The 21,144-nt window shown below is 38.9% G+C and overlaps 1 protein-coding gene across 4 annotated transcripts in view; it reads left to right on the forward strand.

The window, feature by feature from the left end:
* USP47 (ubiquitin specific peptidase 47) overlaps nt 1-21,144 on the forward strand; it is a 102,167-nt gene that overhangs the window by 34,529 nt on the left and 46,494 nt on the right. For all 4 annotated transcript variants that reach the window (XM_078383940.1, XM_020789905.3, XM_020789906.3 and 1 more), the window contains 7 exons: nt 279-482; nt 1,957-2,070; nt 4,343-4,481; nt 5,876-5,972; nt 10,160-10,305; nt 11,536-11,615; nt 13,428-13,577. In XM_078383940.1, coding sequence (XP_078240066.1) covers nt 279-482; nt 1,957-2,070; nt 4,343-4,481; nt 5,876-5,972; nt 10,160-10,305; nt 11,536-11,615; nt 13,428-13,577 — 930 coding nt within the window. The remainder of the gene's footprint in view (nt 1-278; nt 483-1,956; nt 2,071-4,342; nt 4,482-5,875; nt 5,973-10,159; nt 10,306-11,535; nt 11,616-13,427; nt 13,578-21,144) is intronic.

The raw sequence follows: 21,144 nt of genomic DNA on the forward strand, positions 1-21,144 counted from the left end.
AAGTTTGCATACAGATACAAAGCGAACTCATAAATGTATCTTAAAGGTTATGTAGTTTGAAAGATACGGCTTTACTATGGGGCGGTCAAGAAGATCTAGAAGTGGAACTGGATTATATAAAAGAGTGGGTTTTTTGTGTCATTTCTCTTTTTGCAAACTAGTTAAATTTATTTTAATACCACATTCTTACATCTTAACTAAAACCTGAAATTGACTAGTTATAAACATTTTTTTAAAATAGAAAGTATTTTCATAATGTATTTCTTCTTTCATTACAGACTGAAAATGCTGCTGATGAACCTAGAGTGCTTTGTATAATACAAGATACTACTAATGCTAAAACGGTGAATGAGCGCATCACGTTGAACTTGCCAGCTTCCACCCCTGTAAAAAGATTGTTCGAGGATGTGGCCACTAAAGTGGGCTATGTTAATGGAACATTTGATTTAATTTGGGCCAATGGCATCAACGTGGCAGATACGGTAAAAACAGTTATTTCACTTAATGGAAATGATTAGATCATCTATGCATCTATATCTAGAGTACAGATGATCAGCCTATATCTGTGCATTGTTTCTCAAAACTCCTGTGCTAGTTATTATCTCAGGAGACAGCAGTCTGTCCTGATAAAATTTGGTCAGGGAGTACAGAGTGATAGAAAAGAAACAAAGCACTTAAAAAGTGCTTCACTCTTGTTTTATAGTGTGTGAGGCTGATTGAAAATATTTTGTCAGTTTCTTTCTAAAATCTAACTAGAAATTTGAAGGTAATCAGTTGTATACTGGGAATATTAGGATATAAATAGAATCAAAAGCCAGATAGAAATTTTTTAGTCAGCTGATAGAGTGGACTACAGATATTATATTTAAGAAATGTATATTCTGCTTTTGCTAAGATTAAAACAATTCACTTGAAAATGGAATCACATTTAAAATATAAAACAGTAAATTGGAGCTGATACAGTAGTATGAATTATGTGGCACTCAGATATTACATTTGTTTCTGTGATTTACAGCCAGTGCAATGTTTCTGGTTTCTGTAGATGTTGGATTTGATTTTCTTGTATTTGATCCATAGATTGTTGTTTTGTTATATAGGCTACAGACCAGCTTTTCTAGACCCGATACCCTCCAGATGGCAAAGGCCAGAGTTGATCCTAGATAGTGTCTTCGCAACATTCCTGACCATTGGCTTTGCTTGATGAGGCTGATTTGAGTAGAATTCCAAATGCCTGGAGGGTACCAACTTAAGGAAAGCTGATGTAAATTGAAATATAAAAAATTAATTAAATAGTTATTACAGATGGAGTAGTAAGCAGGCAGATTCTGTAATGTAAAAAGCTTGTGTGATTCTTTGACTTGTTTGGAGATCAAGATTTTCTGTGAAGAAAATTTGGCTGAAATCCTATTGCTGTAACTTGTGCTACTTAAGATTGTTGATGTCATTAGCAGTGGAAGTCTTTCAGAAATTAAACATTTCTCTTGCCTGGCTAGAGGCTCTCAGTTAATCCTTTTAATTGATCTACAGAAACAATGGAATAGGGATTTATGCTTTACTTTCTCCACTGGGGTGACTTCACTGGTCATTTTCAGTAATTAAATATTTTCCCCTCCCATCTCATGGCTTCCACAGGTTCCCAAAGGTGAAAGGGCTTACCAGGGAATCTTGGGAGCTTCAGGAGATAAATTTTCAAGTTTAATTTCTGAGTAATCTCCACTGTTGATGATGTAAATCAACTTTGTGTCGCATATGATACAGAAATAGGATTTCAGCCAGCATGTTTTTGTACTTTTTCGCTAGTGGTAACTGAGGCAAAAGCATGATGATATATCAAATGAGTCAGTGCAAAACAAGCAAACAAACAAAAATGCACCTGCTCTCCTGTTGTTGAAATTCTGAAAACAGACATCACCTGATTTTATCTGATAAACTATATCTTTATTCTGATTTTTATAGACACCATTGGATCAGTCTAGTGATAAATCTGTGGTTGATGCTGGTTTTGAGTCTGGGAAGAAGAATTTTCTGCATCTAACAGATAAAGACGGAGAACAGCCTCAGATAGCCTTGGTGAGAGAAAATGAAATGGTTTATAGTAACCAGTGTTACAAATTTGCTTCTGTGTATAAACTTGCATGGAAGCTTTTGTTTATTACACTTTTATTTTCATGGTACCAATACTGTACTTCCAATTGCCACACTTAGTTTCTTTGTATCTTGTTGAAGAGTATTGTGTAATTATGAGATTAAATTGATTATATAAATAGGCGTGCTTTCATAATGATAGTTTATTTATATCTATGGCTATTGCATTCTGAGAATTCTAGAACAATGGTAAACTTTTTTCCAGGGGATTTGAAAAAACAAAATCAAGGGAATTATGGCTGTTAATTTGTTGAGACACAGATACAGTGGCATTTGATGGTGTTGATGTCTTAATGTGCATGCTAGAATTTGTTTTTTGGGGGTGGAGAATAAAAGTACTACAGTCCTTCCTCCTGTAGCTCCCTGCATTGATCTTTCCATGCCATGCAGACCAAATCATCAGGGTGGTTGTTGAAGTGAACAGTTGTGCTGCCTGAAAAATATGCAGTCCCCCCCCTGCCCTAAGAAGAAGTAATTAGGCAAGGGTGAGGAAAAAAGGCTCTGTTCTTCAAGGGCATGCATAAACTTCACGGTTAACATCCAAGCTGTCCCCAGTGTATGAATCATCTACTGTATCTCGCAAAAGGCTAATAAACTTGATACAATGGTGCCCCGCATAGCGACGATAATCCGTTCCAAAAAAATCGTCGCTATGCAGATTCGTCACTATGCGGGGAAAAAACATAGGAACGCATTAAAACATGTTTAATGCATTCCTATGGGGGAAAACCTCACCGCTATGCGGAAATTCTCCATCCAGCCGCCATTTTCGCTGTCCAGTAAGTGAGGAAAGGGCGCAAAAACACTGCGGGTGGCCATTTTCTTCACCCGGCGGCCATTTTGGATCCGCCAATCAGCTGTTTTTAAAACATCGTTATGCTATAATCGGTAAGCGAAACGCTTACCAGTCATTGCAAAGCGATGTTTACCCATTGAAAACATCAGAAAAACCTCATCGCTATGCGGATTCGTCGTTAAACGGTGCGCTCGTTAAGTGAGGCACCACTGTAGACAGTTTTGTAATTTGAATATATAATGTGTATATTCTGGTAAATAAAAATGACAGCAGTGTGTCTGTATACAGAGAGAATGTAATGCACATCCTTGCCTTTGGTAATATAAGTAAAGCCAAATCCTTTTCTCTCTTTTCCCCATTTGTAACATGTCTTTAAGAATCAAAGCCATTCTAGCTTCAAGCTAGGAAAAATATGTATTATCATTTTATATACAGTAATACACTCTGTTTTCCCGAGAATCACACCTCATTTCTTTGGAGAGGAGAATGAGTTCTCAATCTTGTCAGTTCTGTATAACTGTATTAAATGGCAATGAATATGGCTATCCTCAGATGGGTGTATCTTAGGCTACAATGTGGGACATAAAGAAGAAATACCTACACCCAGCATTTGAGAGGTGATGGATTATACCAGAGTAATATCCTGGCTGTCTTCTGTAAACTATGGCACTTGTGTGGTGGGACTCATCTATGTTTTCTTTATGTAATCACAATTTATGTGGGCTTCCTTAATTGAAATATTTTGTATTGCTACAATTTTGTTAGCTTTTCCCAGGATCCTGTTGGACACTGACAAAGTATAAAGCCCCACTTGCACATACAGTGGTGCCCCGCATGATGACGATAATCGTCGTCATGTGAAAACCCTTTCCCCATTGGAATGCATTGAAACCCGGTTTAATGCGTTCCAATGGGAAAAATACCTTGTCATCCAGCGAAGATAGTCCATAGGGAATCCATTTTGCGAGCACCGATCAGCTGTAAAAATGGCTGCCCTGCGAAGCATGGATCCGGAAAACACAGGGCAGCCATTTTGCGAAGCCGAAAAAATCGTCATCTTGCAAACAAACGGTTCACGAAGCACGGACCTAATCGACGTCCAGCGAAAATCTCCCATAGGAATTACTGTTTTGTGAATCGCTATAGCGATCGCAAAAAGTCATCATTATGCAGATTCATTGTTTAGTGGGGTCATCATCTTGCTAGGTACCACCAGCAGAAATGTTGTTGGAAATAGCTGACTTACTACTTGCCCAAAGAAGTGCCATATACCTTCTTGTAGAAGCAGTGAAAAAGTAAAACTGTTCATGCTTGAGTGAGTGATTGAGTGTGTACTTTAACTGGACAAGATTTTGGCCTATGTGTTTTGAAAAGACACTAATTAATGTATCCACTTTTCAGGAGGAATCCAGTGGAGCAGATGAACGGAATGTGGATAGATTTATAGGCCCTCTTCCACGAGAAGGTTCAGTTGGTTGTTCTAATGATTATGTCAGTCAGAGCTACTCTTACTCATCAATTCTAAGTAAATCAGAAACAGGTATGATGATCTGTCTCTTTCTACATAGTATAATCATATTTCAACCATGTGTAGAAGCAATTAAGTATTGGCAAGGCAGAATGGAACCAGAGCAGAGCACTCTTTTTGTGAAATTTGGGTCAGTATGTTTGGAGAAGTTCTACTGATTTCAGTGATGATGTGAGAGAATAGGAAGTATATATCATATGTTTAATTTAAAAATAAAATCTAGTATTACTTGATACCTAAACTGTATCTTTGATAATTCTGCTCCACATGCATACAGCCTTGTGAGTGAGTTGTGTCCAGGCTTAGAAGTTACCAGATCTTCTTTGTGGTCTCCGATTCACACACATGGGTACTTTTGTGCCATTGCAAACACTCTTGGGAACATTAATAGTGACCTGTTCACATGCACAATATCTCTCTTTCTACAGAGCAAGTGTTGCATGTCCTGTCCTGACCACACAGAATTAAAGTAAAGGATACATGAGACCAGATAATGTCACTGTCACATAAATCCTGAATTTCTACATGTATCTAGAAATTAAATGCTCACCATCGTAGCACAAGTAGATTATAAAAATCCCAGATCAAGTTTTCCTCTTTTTTTCTAGTTCTGTTTTGAAAGTTTCTTCATGGCCTCTGTGAATGCACACAATAGGGTTTAGTCTGCGCTTGCGTCGGACTCCTTGGTGTGCAATTAAGATATTTCTTTCCTTACAGTTCACTTGGTGTGGATAGCTCATTATTTTGTGCACTACTCCAGCAACATAAAGAATCCATTGGTTGATGAGAACAAGCTGTGTTCCATATCTAACTAATTGACTAGTAGACTTCCCTTCAGAGAAGAGCTCCAGCCTGTATGAGGTGCTGTTTTATGCAGCACCTGTCCTGCTCCAACTTTTTCTGCTGTTGCTGTTCTGTGTTTAAACCCATAGAAATTATTGGTCTTAAGCATGTCTAATTCTGCATGTGATCAGATCCAGTAAATAGTCATCCGGTTCCTGTGCATTCTTGCTTGCCAGGATGGGGAAACATCTCAACATTTATCATGCTGCAAAGTGATTTTGTTGAATACTACAACTGATATCCAAAGGTGAAAAATTCTTAAACTTGGTGTGCTATGTGAATGTAAGGTCCTGTACGTTATTAGTTTTTCCATCTCAGAAATTTGGAGGATATGCTTATATTCTGAAATCCAGTGAACTTCTATTTGACCTAGGTGGAGATCAAAATATTGTTATGTTGATACAGCGAATTTAAAATAATTTCAGTAGAGACAGCAGTCAGCTTTCCAAACTACACTGAAGTTATTATAACAGTTGTTGCTAATTCCTGTTGCGCCAAAAATTGTGTTTATATTAGAAGCTAGCATAATTACTAATCTTATTGCAAACCTGTTGTTTGTTTAGGATATGTGGGTCTAGTAAATCAAGCAATGACCTGCTATTTGAACAGCCTGCTGCAAACCCTTTTCATGACTCCTGAATTTAGAAATGCATTATATAAGTAAGTACATGAGATCATATGCATGTAATATTATTGTAGGTATTTTTGGACTCTACTTTTCAAAGATGTTCAAAGACTGTTGCATTTCCTGAGACGCATGTATTTCTGTGATGGTTGTCAGTGAGTATGAAAAAGCTTTATACCAGTTGTTCTCCATTATTGTAAAAAATAATGTAAACTATTGTAAAAATATAAAGAAAATAGTTATTAATAATGCACAAGTTGTGCTATGCATTTGCTAGACTTTTTCATTTTTCTGAAGTATGTATTCTGTTTTAAAATGATTTTAAGAGGTCCTGCAGATTTGTTTCTGGTAACTTGGAAATCTTCCTCTAAATAAAGCAACAGTGGGCTCTTGTTAATTTTTCAAGAACCAATTGCAAATGTTCTTAGAGGATACCAATAGTCTGGATCCATTGCAATCGGGGTTCAGGCTGCATCATGGGACTGAGGCACTTCTGGTCGCCCTGCTAGATGACCTATTATGGGAGGCTGACCAGGGGAGTGTGGCCCTGTTGGTCCTCCTAGACCTCTCAGCCACCTTTGATACTGTCGACCACAGTATCCTGCTGGATTGGTTATGGAGATTACGGATCGGAGATCTAGCATTATGCTGACTCCATTCCTTCCTTGATGGCCGATGCCAGAGAATTCAGCTTGGGGAGGCTGTTTTGTTCCCATGGACACTACAATGTGGTGTTCAACAGGGGTCAGTCATCTTCCCGTCTACATGAGGCCGTTGGGAGAGGTCATTTGGAAATTCAAAGTTCACTGTCATCAGTATGCGGATGATACACAACTTTATCTTTCCTTTTCAGCAGGGGAAACTGTACAGACTCTAGAACTTTGCCTGTCCATGGGTATGGACTAGACGAGGGCATATAGGCTGAAATTGAATCCTGACAAGGCGGAGATCCTGTTGTTGGGAGGGCATCCTGATCAGTTAGGGGGCCTGTTACCAGATCTTGATGGGGCCACACTCCCCCTGAAGGATCAGGTGTGAAATCTGGGTGTGCTCTGGACACGGCCGTCTTCATGGAGAAACAGATCCTGGCTGTTGCCAAATCTGCCTTTTCCCATCTGAGGCAGGTTGCACACCTCTGTCCCCTTCTTGACAGGAGATTCCTAATAACACAGGTCCATGCATTAGTAATCTTGAGGATTTACTATTGCAATGCTCTCTATATGGGGCTGCCCTTGAAGATGGTTCAGAAGGTACAGTAAGTGCAAAATGCAGCGGCCAGGCTGGTCACGGATACATCTAAATTTGACCATATTTAACCTGTCGTGGCTCACTTACACTGGCTGCCAGTATGCATCCAGGCCAAATTCAAAGTATTGGTGCTACCTTATGAAGCCCTTTACAGTTTAGGAGCTTGTTATCTGTCAGAGCACCTCTCCATGAGGTCATCTTCCCATCCCACCTGAACCTCCCAGTCTTTAATGTTGCATGTGGCCACTCCAAAAGACGCCTGTAAGACATCAACCAGAAACCGGGCCTTTTCAGTAGTGGCTGCTCCACTCTGGAACTCTCTTCTTCTGGATATATGACTGGCCCCCACCCCCCTGAGCTTCCTCAAGCAAATTAAAACCTGGCTTTTTACCCAGGTGTTCCCAAGGACCACCCTTATGTAAAATTATGCTGGCCTGTTGTCTGTCATCTTATGCCCCAGATGGATGATTTTATGGGGGGAGGGGTTAGGGTTTGTTTTATTTTTATATGTTTTATATATATTTAATAAACTTTTGCAAGTTGCCCAGAGTAGTGGCATGTTCACTAAACGGGCAGGGTATAAATGTTAATTAATTAATTAATTTTCATGTGGTCACTTTTGCATTCAATTACTGTATTTTTCGCACCATAAGACGCACTTTCCTCCCAAAAAAAGCCAGGGGGAAAGTGTATGCGTCTTATGGAGCGAAATCGCCACCTTCAGGGACTCTTTTAAGGCTTGGGAAGCTTCAGAAGAGTCCCTGAAGGTGGCAATTTTGCCCCCTCTGGCCCTGCGGGGGGAGGGCTGGGTGAGCCTCCATAGGGTCCTAGGGTGTGTTCCAGGACCCTTTGGAGGCACACCCTGCCCCCCCCACGGGGCCAGAGGGGGCAAAATCGCCACCTTCTGGGACTCTTGAGGCTTGGGAAGCTTCAGAAGAGTCCCTGAAGGTGTTGATTTCACCCCCTCTGGCCCCTGGGGGGGCTGGGTGAGCCTCCAAAGAGTCCTAGGGTGTGTTCCATAAGACAGACCTCTCCATAAGACTCACCACATTTTTAGGAAAAGAAAACAGGAAAGAAATAATCTGGGAATTTCGGCCTGCTGGGCCAGTGGGGGTGAGTGTGGGAGAAGCCTCCAAAGGGCCCGAGAATGCCTTCCAGGACCCCTAATTGCATGCTGTAAAGTTGAGCAAGAGTTAGTGCAACACCAAGCATACTTGTAGCAGAACTTCCTTGAACATGTTTTAAAAATCACTGTATAAGAACTATCAGTGTTGCTGGATAACTACAGTTTATATGGTGTCATTCTTTGTTTATGCCCTGGTATCCACAAGTGCTGAATGAAGGTCTTTGAACTGAGTAGGAGGAATGGCTCGCAGCTAATATCTTTGAGAACTGTAGTGTCTGTAATGGACTAGAATTTTTCTCCTTGAAAAAAACTCTTAAAGTATACTATGGAAACAACTATAATCTATATAACAGATATAATCAGCAAAGTAATCAAATAACTACCTGTGCCTTCTGGCTGTAAATATTGTTCTTTACATTGAAAAGTATAGATGGAAAAAAGTTAATGAAGGCACAATGTATGAGCATTTATTCACTGTGGGTTTTTTGTTGTTCTTTTTTATTGTTCACTGAATTTCTAAACAGCATATGGTCCAATTATAATAATGTTCCCAAGAATTTATCCAAGTTCATTCTGACTTGGTCAGTCTGGAACTGACTGCACTACTTTTGAACATTATGAATCTCTGCATTCTGATACAGTATTTGGTTTGAAAAGTATTTATGTACTTTTTAAAAAAGCCACCATAATTTTTTTCTGGTAGATAGAAACTTACCTGTTGATAAATATTTACTCTTCAAGTGTAACTGGATTTTTTCCCTTATACAGTGGTGCCTCGCTTTACGATTGCCCCGCATTATGACGAATCCACTTTATGACGATCTTTTTGCGATCGCAATTGCGATTGCAAAACAATGGTCTAAATGGGGGAATTTCTCTTTGCGATGATCGGTTCCCTGCTTCAGGAACTGATTCTTCGCAAAATGACGTTTTTCTAACAGCTGATCGGCCGTTTGAAAATGGTCACCGGGTAATTAAAATGGCTCCCTGCTGTGTTTAGGGACGGATTCCTCGCTACACAGGCAGCAAAAATGGCTGCCATATGGAGGATCTTCGCTGGACTGTGAGTTTTTATCCCATTGGAACGCATTGAACGGGTTTCAATGCATTTCAATGGGGTTTTTTATTTTGCTTTATGATGTTTTTGCTTAATGGCGATTTTCCTGGACTGGATTATCGTCGTTAAGCGAGGCACCACTGTAATTGTATTAAGATTACAATCAAACATGAATAAGATCATTGATTTTCTGAATTTGTATTTTTACCTACTACATTGGTGCCTCGCTTAACAACGTTAATTCGTTCCAGCGAAATCGCTGTAGAGCGAAAACGTCGTAAAGCAAAAATAAAAAACCCATTGAAACGCATTAAAACCCAATTAATGCGTTCCAATGGGTTAAAAACTCACCGTCCAGCGAAGATCCTCCATATGGTGGCCATTTTTTGTTCGTGTATAGTGAGGAATCCGTCCCTAAGCACAGTGGGGAGCCATTTTGAGCACCTGGCAGCCATTTTGAAAACCCAACGATCAGCTGTTTTGATCATCGTAATGCAAAGAATCGGTTCCTGAAGCAGGGAACCGATCTTCACAAACCAAAAAAAAAAAAACCCCCAAAAAACACAACCATTTAAAACATCGTTTTGCGATCGCAATTGGGATCGCAAAAAACATCGCTGTGAAGCGGATTCATCGTAATGCAGGGTAATCATTAAGCGGGACACGACTATATTTCCATGTCGTGCAGTCTTCTTAAAACCATCTGTGTCTACAATGTTTTGAGAGTATTTCCTTGTAACTTAGTAATTGTGTACACGTGATGTTACTAAGATGCCTTGTTTTGTTAATAGATGGGAATTTGAGGAATCTGAAGAAGATCCAGTGACAAGCATCCCTTATCAGCTTCAAAGGCTGTTTGTTTTATTACAGACCAGCAAAAAGAGAGCAATTGAAACAACAGATGTTACACGAAGCTTCGGATGGGATAGTAGTGAGGGTAATTATAACAAAATATTTTCATCAGTCATTAGAGTAGATACTATATAGATACTAACTGCTAATCAAATTCTCTCTTAGTAGGACAAAATATATATGAGCTCTATTTATGTACTACTTTCTCCTTTTGTATGAGCAGGGAAGCAAAGAAACCACAATTAACCATGTTAACACCTCAGCTAGGGATGTATGAATAATAGCTTTCAAATAAGCTAGGATATGAAGCTATGAATTTAATATGACTTTTGAATCCTGGCTTGGTTGTGAGCTATTAATCTGCGTTCCTGTTTCACTGATAATGGTACATTGTGCAGCTTCCCTGTGTCTTTGCTTACTTGCTTGAAGGGAGGAGTGAGGTGGCAGCAGAAGGATTGTGTACACCCATGTAGGTTTATTAAATTAAAATATTATTTAAATGCAAATATTGTACCTGGGATATGTTAATCTTCTACCTAAAGAATCCCAATGAGCCCATTGATTTTAAGGAATAAAGGTCACTGCTGGGTTGTCTATTCCTCTATTTACCTGGCCATAGTGGCTACTCAGATGTTTGCAGGAACATGTGGAAGAATATATAGATTGCCAGGCCAGATCCTTGGATGTTTGTTATCAGCCTATAAGTCTATATAACGTATATTCTCCGTAAACAGGCAAACTCCTGTTGGTGTAGTTCACTGGGGTAAACTGGATCTGGGCAATGAAAATAATTAAACAAATTGAAAGCTTCCATCCTTCCTCCTTCAGATTCTGAGACTCTTTAGGACTTCCTTTTTCTGGAGAAGCCTTTGGGAATCTTGGGATGGGGCAGGGAGAACCTTTAGTCATAATAGGTTCCAGATTGCTGTCAGCAATCCTGGTCCCTGCAGCTGCAATCCACTGGCAGTTTTTGACTATTGAAGACTTCATCCCTGCTGTCCATAGGCTCCTGAGGATTTCCCAGGGCAAAAAGGAGCCCTTGAATGCCCCAGAACCTGAAAGCAGGAGATAGGAAGCTTTCAAGTCACTTAAACTAATTGCTTCCAGTGGCTTGGATCCAGTTTATGCCAGCATAACTGTGCCTGCAAGATTTTGCTTGAGTCTAGTCTTCAGCTGTTGACTGAATTCTGTACAATTTTCAGCAACTCTTCCTTAAAAAATATTTTCTGAAGTAAGAACAAAATTAAATAATTCAGCTTAAAATAACATGTTAGAAAGTTGTTATATTAACTTACCTCTTCTATTTTTTTAACAGCATGGCAGCAGCATGATGTGCAGGAACTCTGCAGAGTCATGTTTGATGCATTGGAACAAAAATGGAAGCAAACAGAACAGGTATAATGCTTTGATCTTATTTTTGTAGTAAGGGGTAGATAGGATACACTGCTTTTAACTAGGGATGAGAATTGTTACTACCATCTTTTTTTAAAAAAAATGTATTGTCTCTACTTCTTCCCCCTCTCCCAGTAACACATTGTTACATCTGATGCTTCTAAGTTCTTTTGTTGTGCGGAAGCAAGGGATAAACTGTTAAGAGCAAAAACTATTGCATTACCAGGCTTGGCCACTGAATGGCAATGCAGTCATTGTAGCTCTGCTCAGTTTACAGCAAGAAGTGCCTATATTAATCCCTGTCACACTGCCTTTTGCTGTGATCCAAACCAACAGTCTCCCTAGTCTTCACGGGAGGACCTTTTGTTTCCTGCAGAGCTAATTCCCAGGCTTCTCCTCCTGGTTCAGGGAAGTAAAGATCCTGCAAAGGATTAATTTAAAAAACACAAGTTATCCATTATTTTACTGAGCAACTTACGGATCAAGATAGGGACAGATGCCACAAATGGAGCATACCTCTTCTCTTTAAAGCTGGAAGGAAAAACAGAAAGGTCTATAGCCAAAATCTCTTATGTATCCAGCAAAGGTTTCTCCCATTCACTTATCTGAGAAATCTAATATATACGTTGTTCAGATGACCATCTGGCAGACCAAAAACGTTGCAAAAATCTGTGAGTTTCAAGGGATGAAAATGAATCCCTAGAATCCATACAAGCAACATTTGCTCTATGAATCTCTCCTGTACACTCCTGTCTTTTCCTGTGAACACCTCAGCTGATTCTTTCTATATGTGTGGTTGACCCTAGGATGACACTAGGATGTCTTCCAGGGCACTAAGCCAGGTATTTAAAGTTGGAGAACATGAGCCCTTCTCTTCTTCAGCAGTAAGAGGACAGAGCTTGCTCTTTCATGCCTCTTTCCCAGCACATCAGAAGGCCAATATTTTTTTCCTGAATGAAAAAATCAATTCAGATTTATTTATTAAAGCATACATTTAGTTAAAATAAGTTTATAAATGTGTACTGTACATTATGGGAAATAACATTTAAAAAGGGGCTAACACCTGCATATTAAGTATAAATAAATAAATATGTATTAATATTGAAACCTTCATGCAAATATTTAGAATTACATATTATGTCAAAAGGGAACAGATTTAGGGATGAATGCAAGCAAAATTGAGACGGAGTAGACTGTCACCTCCTAGCTGGAATGTTAACAGTAATGATCTATATAAAATGTGCTTATGATAAATTGGATGGAAAAACATTTTACCTGCCCTTAGCCTTATAAATAGTTTTAGTTTCAATTTAAAATGCACTATTTGAAAAAAATATGAAATAATGGATTATTTATTTGTTTGTTCTAATTTATAAACCACCTTTCTCCCCATAAGAGGACTTAGGGCTGATCACAAGGGTAAGGGAAGTAAAATTAAAACACAACAAACAACACACTAAAAACAAATTAAACTATCATATTCTTAAGAGCCGAGAAGGTTCATATGGGGAGATTCAGTCTTTTGGGTACCCTAGATAAGCATTGCGTTACAACACAAGGCAATTATCTCATGATAGAAAGAAATTAAAATATATTTTATTCATTCAATAAAAAGAATTTATTGTTAATGAATCAAAGGAAAGTGATTGGCAGATTTAATATATGCTGAGCTACTCTTATCTCTGCATGTTACTTAGACATTTAAAAGTCAGTAAATTGGCTATGTTTAAATGGCACTGGATAGAATATTGCATAATGCAAAGTAACAGATTTACAATCTTTCACTAAAACATGAAAATTCTTTCTTAATTACAGGCTGATCTGATAAATCAGCTCTACCAAGGCAAGCTGAAGGATTATGTAAGATGTCTGGAATGTGGCTATGAAAGTTGGAGAATTGATACATACCTGGATATTCCTTTGGTCATTCGGCCTTATGGCTCCAATCAGGCTTTTGCAAGTGTGGTGTGTACTGTTAAACTGACTGCTAGTACATCTATACATGTATTGCGTACATAATGCCCCTGTGGTGTCGCTTTCTTGAAAGGCAAGTATCATCCTAGATACTCCATCTTGGGTTGTCCGTCTTTGTGCAGTAAATCAGATAGCAAGTTCTGTAAGGTTTTTGGCCCTTCAATGAGTCCTACTGGTGCATGTTTAAGAGGAAGGAAGATCAGCCAAGTAGCTTTAGGTTACAATATAACTGTACATTCCTTTTCATTGTACGGTACTTAGGAATTTAGTTTTATTGAGCTGTTGTGTGGATGTCTTTATGAATATCTGAAGTCTTAATATCACTAAAGAATTATAAAACTTTTTCTTCTATTACAAGTAGAACTGGGTAGTTCTGAAATGAGGAATAAGATGGTGTAGAACTTGCTTTTTGGACTAATTATCCTGAAACTAGTGATAGCTGTTGTAGAATTATGAAACAGAATTTGGAGTTGTGTTTTGTGCTTTTTAGGAGTGGATGTGGGGACCCAAGCAGAGAAACTAATTATATCAAAAAGTGTTTCTTTTTTAAAATCTGTTTTTCACTGCAGTAGGTGACTTATCCACCTAGCTAACTAGATACAATTCATTAAGTTGTTTGGCAGTGGTCTTTTGAACGTGATTCTAAATTTAATACTGGGTGCAGCTTTTTATTCTCCCTTGGCATTATAGTGATAAAAAATCTTATCACTCTTTTGAACATGCTGTAAAGATTTTAAATATTCTTTTCTGACATACATTGATATTCTTAGAGTTGCCAACTTTTCTTTGTTCCCCTTGTCATTGCTGCTTTTTCAGTGTATCAATTTTGATTTTTTGCTTTTGGCAAACAAGAGAAGAGTCTGTGTTACACTCCTTTTTTGTTTAATGAGGATGGTAAAAGCGTTTAAAAACAAAACCAGAATCTCCTTTGTCCTTTGAGTGTTTACCTATATATACCAAGAGTGCATTGTTTGTCATTTATTCAAGTTAAACAGAAGCAAGTCTAAATATATGGTTTTGCTTGTGAATATAAGTGTTTTGTAAGAATTAGACTAAGATGCATGTAATCCAGCATTCTTTCCTAAAATTCCAATATAAAGCAGAGGCTACTTATCAACTGGTGAATGGGTAGTGGCCCATGATCTACTTCCCTGGTTTATAGTATCTGAAAAGTTTATACTTTTAACCTTTTTATGCGGTTTAAGAAATTTTAGTTAGTGAAAATATGTAGAGGACATTATCTATTAAAGAGGACTGTTTTGACTACCTCCATATTTTGCTTAGCATTCAGCACACCGTTAAAGTTAAATTTTAATGGAGCAGCCTGTAGGGGAAGTGAAGACTAAATATTTCTTTTTTTTTCCTATTATATTTTACAAAATAATGTAATATTAGTGTCTGATTTTTTTTAAAACCCTTCCTCTGAAAGGGAAGAAATAAGCAGTCAATTAAGTATCTGAATATGTGCATTTTTTCATAAATCATAACCACTAGAAACCTGCAGAGATATAAAGACTTCTTACCTGTTCTGCCTAGTTCAACATGATCTGTTTCTTTTATGAATAACTTAGCAGAATCTGGTTTAACATGTGCTCACTTATTTTTAACACCATTATGTTAGAAAACATGTTGATGCTCTAGTCTTCTGAGCTATGCTGTACTTCTTACATTGGATTGTCGAGTTGGTTCTCTGGTGGTGTAAAATATTCTAGATGTTTGACAGTTGGGAACTATGGAGGATACTTGCTTTTGGAGAAGGGAAAAATTGCATATTTCTCAATGGAATTCTCTGAAGGTAGTATCCTCCATTGATCCTCATTGATTAGAATAATTAAGGATTTGGCTTAGCGGTCATAATAAAAAACACATGCGCTAATAGGGCTTGTAGAAGGGAATATAAAAGTCTTTGGATCTTGCTGTACAGTTCCCAGAGGCGGCACTACCCAAAATAGGGGATCTAAGGAGGATACTACCTTCAAAGAACTCTAATTAGAGGTAAGTGATTTCCTATTTCTTTAAAATATGACAGAATGGATATTATCAACAGTGTCCTCAGAAATGGTAATAAAATAAATTTAAAAATCTATCCATATAAAATGCATTATTTAGCCTATTAGTGTATCTAGACACACAGACACACACTCAAAATTTGTAAAAGAAAAAGATCTCACCCAGCCAAACTAGCCTTGTGCTAGTTTACATCTGTGGAGGAAACTCCATTGTTAATTTTCTTCTGCTCTCTTTTTTTTCTGGCATGTGTAGCTTAGCGTGAAGTCATCATGTTACGATGAGTTGTCTCATGTTTGTGTGCGTTTTATTCCCCATATTTATACTGTGTGTGCTTTAGCACAACACCAAAACATTACTTTCTTATCCAGAGTCAGTAGGCAACAAAGGGAGCTAACGGGTTTAGCTGCTGATAGCTGGAGGAGCTGATTGCTGTGAATGCTGATTGCTGGGGCTGATATTTTACAACAATTCAACTCGCATCAATAGATGGCATTATTGTATTACAGAATATATGCTTTTACAATACAGCATTATTCTCATCTGTCAAATGTTTATTATAATCGTATTTCTGTTTAGAAGTTGAAAAGCAAAATAGTCAGTTGGCAGCAAATTTTATGAATTCAGCGACCTTGCTTTGCTGGAGATGGCTCATTATTTTGAAAAAACATAATCAACTATTTTTTTCATGCTGCAGATTTAAAAGTACTATAATTTTAGGACAGTTTTAGCAATTTTCTATAGCTTCCCCTCCAATAATTTTTTCAAATACTCTTAGACAAGGTATCAAACCTTGAAAAAGGATTGTAAGTTCAGCCCTCTCTAGTACCAGCCTCCTAGTTGCCTACTTGTTGCCTAGTTGTTTTGAGTCGAGTAATATTGTATAGCTAATCATCTTCACATAATATTGTACAAATATGTCTGAAAAAGAAGTTTTTATAGCACCTTTGTCTTTGTAATAGTAGGAATTCATTCCCCATTGAACTGTTTGCCACAGCTGAAGCTCTGACACATATTATTATGTATGCATAAATTACCTTACTCTTCTCAGAAAACAGTACAATCTCAATTTGTACACCTAAGATTTTATATTTTAAAGCAAATTATTTTTAAAGTGTTTTTGAAAGAGTTTTAAACACTGCAGTTCAGTGTCAGTCTTAAGCAACCATTAGAAACTTAATACATGTAATTATCAGTAGTAATGACCAGTCTGTGGAAAATTCGCACTTTAAATGCAGTTTGGTGGGGTTTGCCGTAAGTCAAGATGCTATGAAGCTTCAGTCGTACATTAGTTGAGCTTATAAAGTGATATATCCCCATTTGAGCTGCTGACAGCCTAGTTAGGTGTGATGTATTTTTACATGACTACATTACATAAAACTAATTGCAAACCTTTTCAGTATTAATTAGGATCTTTTTGGTTCATCATCAGTGGCTACTGTTCTTCTGGTGCCACTCAGAATGCTTCATTTTGCTTTGGTTTCTGGCAAGCGACCTTTTTGAGCTTATTTGATCCAAGTCAAGATGGGATAATTTCCCTTGTCTAGACATATCTAGTGATTGATTAGGACTCTGAAGAGCAGCATTTGAGTCCCCATTTGCCCATGGAAACTAAGTGGGGGAGTGGAACTGGTAAAACCACTCCTTAGATATCTCACTTACTTTGCAAGCTCTGTTAGGGTTGCTATAAGATGGTTCCAACTTGACGGCGGAGAACAACAACAGACACACCCTTAGTCTGGATACCCTTTATTTTCAATGGGACAAAGAACACATACATTAGATTGCAGTGTAGGATTACACTAGTAGTTTGGAACCTTTCTCTTGTACTTAACATGGTATAAAATATATCTTTTTAGTCATGACAAATATTATGAACTGATATGTTTATGAATGAATACAAAGCTAACTCAGAAAGGAAAGTACTGTATTAAAGTAAATGGAAGTCAAATTCTTGGCACTTTTAAAAACCTATCAAAATGTCACTAAAATAATTATTTTAAGCATAACTTCCTCTTTGGTAAGCAGTAATTTTGTTAAATAATACTATTAATGATTTTTCATCTGCTTTTGAAGACCCATAGGAACATCACTTTAAAAAAATCTCCATAAAATAATATAGAATAGTATGGGTTTTTGTTGCCTTGCACATCACACAAAGTCTACATAAATTGTATGTAACCACTTCTGTTGGTCATACACATGCCATTTATTTATTAAGAAAGATGCAACATTTTCTGTTGTACAGTGTATATTCATGTCTGTTTAATTCCTTTGACATTGTGATCAGGAGTTGATGCAAAATATTGTACCACAGAAGTGTTCTAGTACAGACTTCTTGAGAGGTGCTACATTCTTGTCTAAAACATAGTGACTGAAATCCTGTTACTTAGTTGTAGTAAATAACGCTAGAGTAAGCCCATTGTACGAATGAGAATATTGTGAGTCAGCCTATCCATGCATTCCATTTGATAGAAATGGGCCTAATCTAGTTGCAACCTATTTTGTTAAGCAACAAGATTTCAACGTGTGAAATGGTATACATGAAAGCTTCAGAATTGTCTTATACGTAATACAATTGAACTGCAAAATCTGTCATCCACTTCATAGTTTTCAGTAACTGCCGTTTTGATTTTTTTTAAAGTGGCCTTTGATTGGGAAAAAAACACTTGATTTGGATTCTATATTATTTAGGGAAAGTATTCAACTTTAAAAAAATTCAAAGGAAAGTGGTATAGAGGAAAGCAATAGTGTGATACTATATTTCACTCTGTAGTCTGATTTTTCTCCTTTTGCTCAATTATTATTGTCTGAAAGACTTCTTTTGTAAGGAGTTTCTTCTCTTTCAACATAGAATTTTTGTTCACTTGGAAAAGTTGGGGCTGTAAAACTTTTGTTCTGTTTGTTCTTAGTGCTTCTCTGGGCTCCCAGAAATGGAGGGAAAAAAGGATGAATTGGAAGCTTTTTGGAGACCTTCCCATATCCTTGATCACCTCCTAAAGTGGGATGGATCAAACAACATGGTTTAGATAGTAATCTTATAAGCTGTGTACCAGTCATTTTGCAATTGGTGAGTCTTCTGCCCAACTAAGCCCCTATTATTTATTTAGACTTCAAGAAACAATTTAGTAATCTGCAAATGGTGTGTGTTTTACTCTTGCCAGACAAAGGTACCTCATGATTTCATGAGCCCAGTCTTATTCTAATTTTCATGTTTACTGGGTGAAATGTCTTTTTTTTAACTTTTGAGTAAAAGTCCTGTTGACTTAAAAGTTGAAACCACCCCTCAAAATCCATGACATCATTTTGCATTTTTTATCATTTGCCCAATATTGGAAGTATTGTATTGAAGAAAGAAATAGTGTAGTGTCTTGAGGAGCAAATGGAATTCTTTTTACTTTCCCCCCCAAGAGCTTAGCCAGGTGATAAATTCAAAATATTCCCCAGCTGCATTTTAGTGTTTATGTGGCAGTAATTAAAGCTGCAAACCAAAGGCAATATAATTCAATATTTTATTTGTTAAGGAGTGTTTTTGCCACCTTTTGACATCTGTTTTGAGATGGTTTACAAAGTCCTTCAGTACAGCATTTTACAAGCAGGTTTCCACATGCACAACAGGGCCTTCTTATCTTCCCCTTCTCATTTTCTTCCTCTTCTTTCTTCTTCCCTTCCTCACGTTTCTGCAGATTGTTATTTCTGCCCTACTCCCTATCTCTGTCTTTCAGAGTTAATTGGGTTGTTTGCTTAGAGGGCTGCAGGAGGGTGAAGATATCCACTCAGGGTAGTTTCCATTCCTTTGATAGAGAGCTATAATTGAATCCAACACAGAATTAAAAACATAATACTATAAATCTGTGGTCAAAATGAAAAAGATAAAACTAGCATAAACATTACAAATGTGGAAGTATTTTAAATAGCATTTTGAAAGCTTGTGGGAAATAAAAATGTCTGTGCCTGGTGCTAAAACAATTGCACTGTGGGCACCAAGCAGGATTCTCTAGAAAAAGTCTGTAGGAACAACTCAATAAACATCCCGTCTCTCTGGATAGGACCAGCTCTTGAGTTCTTGGAGACCATGGCCTTCTTGAACATGTCCCAACATGTCAACGGCCCTACGCACGTGGGCGGCCATACATTAGATTTGGTTTTTTCCACCAATGGGAGTGAGAGTGGACCGATGGTGACTGACCTTGAGTCGGTCCCCTTGTCATGGTCGGATCACCACCTAATAAAATGCTTCCTCAAGATGGCCCTCCCCCCTCGCAGGGAGCAGGGATCTATTGTCATGGTCCGCCCTCGAAGGCTACTGGATCCGATTGGATTCCAGGATGCCATGAGAGGGGTTACGGCTGACCTGGCTGGCGCTCCTGTCGAGGCCCTGGCTGACGGCTGGCTCACCGCCGCGACTAGTGCCATTGACACGATCGCACCTAAACGCCCTCTCCGCCGCAGAGATCGCCCGGCGCCCTGGTTTAACCAGGATCTTCGGGTGTCGAAGCGGGTCAGGAGACGGCTGGAGCGCAAATGGAGAAAGGACCCGACGGTTTTCAATCGTATAGCTGTTAAGGTCGCAACTAACCTTTACCAGTCTAAGGTAAAGGCTGCCAGTAGAACTTACCTCGCTAACCGGATAAGTGAGGCATCCAACCAGCAGGCGGAACTATTCCGTATAGTACGTGACCTATCCGGAGTTGGCCCGGGAGATAGGCCTCCCCCTAGTCTTACCCCGGACCAATTTGCAGCATTTTTTAAATCCAAAGTGGAGGCCATCCGCCGGGATCTCGCTCCTTTTTTGAATACAGTGAGTCAAGTTGGGATGTCCAGCGCTCCGTCTTGCCCGGTGTCTTTTGACTCTTTTCAGCCCGTATCGCCCGACACTGTGGCCAGGACGCTTGATCGCTGTCGTGCCACCACCTCCTCTTTGGACCCCTGCCCGGCCTGGCTAATCAAGGCAGCCAGGCCCTCAACAACGGAATGGGCTACTGTAATAATTAATGGGTCTTTCCTTGAGGGTAGATTTCCCTCTGCCCTCAAGGAAACACTCATTAGGCCCATAAGAAAGAAACCCAGTTTGGCGGCGGACGAAATTGGCAACTATAGGCCCGTCGCCAATGTTTCTTTCTTAAGCAAGGTAGTCGAGAGGGTGGTGGCCGATCAGCTCCAGGCGTTCCTGGATGAAACAGATGCCCTGGATCCATTCCAGTCGGGCTTCAGGCCGCGCCATGGGACAGAAACGGCATTGGTCGCCCTGTGTGATGACTTATTGAGGGAGGCCGACAGGGGCAAAGTGTCTCTGTTGGTACTCCTCGATATCTCAGCGGCCTTTGATACCATTGACCATGGTATCCTCCTGGGGAGGATCGCCGAGTTGGGGATAGGTGGCCGGGCTTTTGCTTGGCTCCGTTCCTTCTTGGAGGACCGTCCCCAGAGAGTACAGCTTGGGGAGAATGTTTCGGCCCCGTGGTGCCTTAATTGTGGGGTCCCACAGGGGTCGATCATCTCCCCAATGCTGTTTAATATCTACATGAGGCCGCTGGGAGGGGTCATCAGG

This window comes from Pogona vitticeps, chromosome 1, assembly GCF_051106095.1.
Source record: "Pogona vitticeps strain Pit_001003342236 chromosome 1, PviZW2.1, whole genome shotgun sequence".
Taxonomy (NCBI): Eukaryota; Metazoa; Chordata; class Lepidosauria; order Squamata; family Agamidae; genus Pogona; species Pogona vitticeps.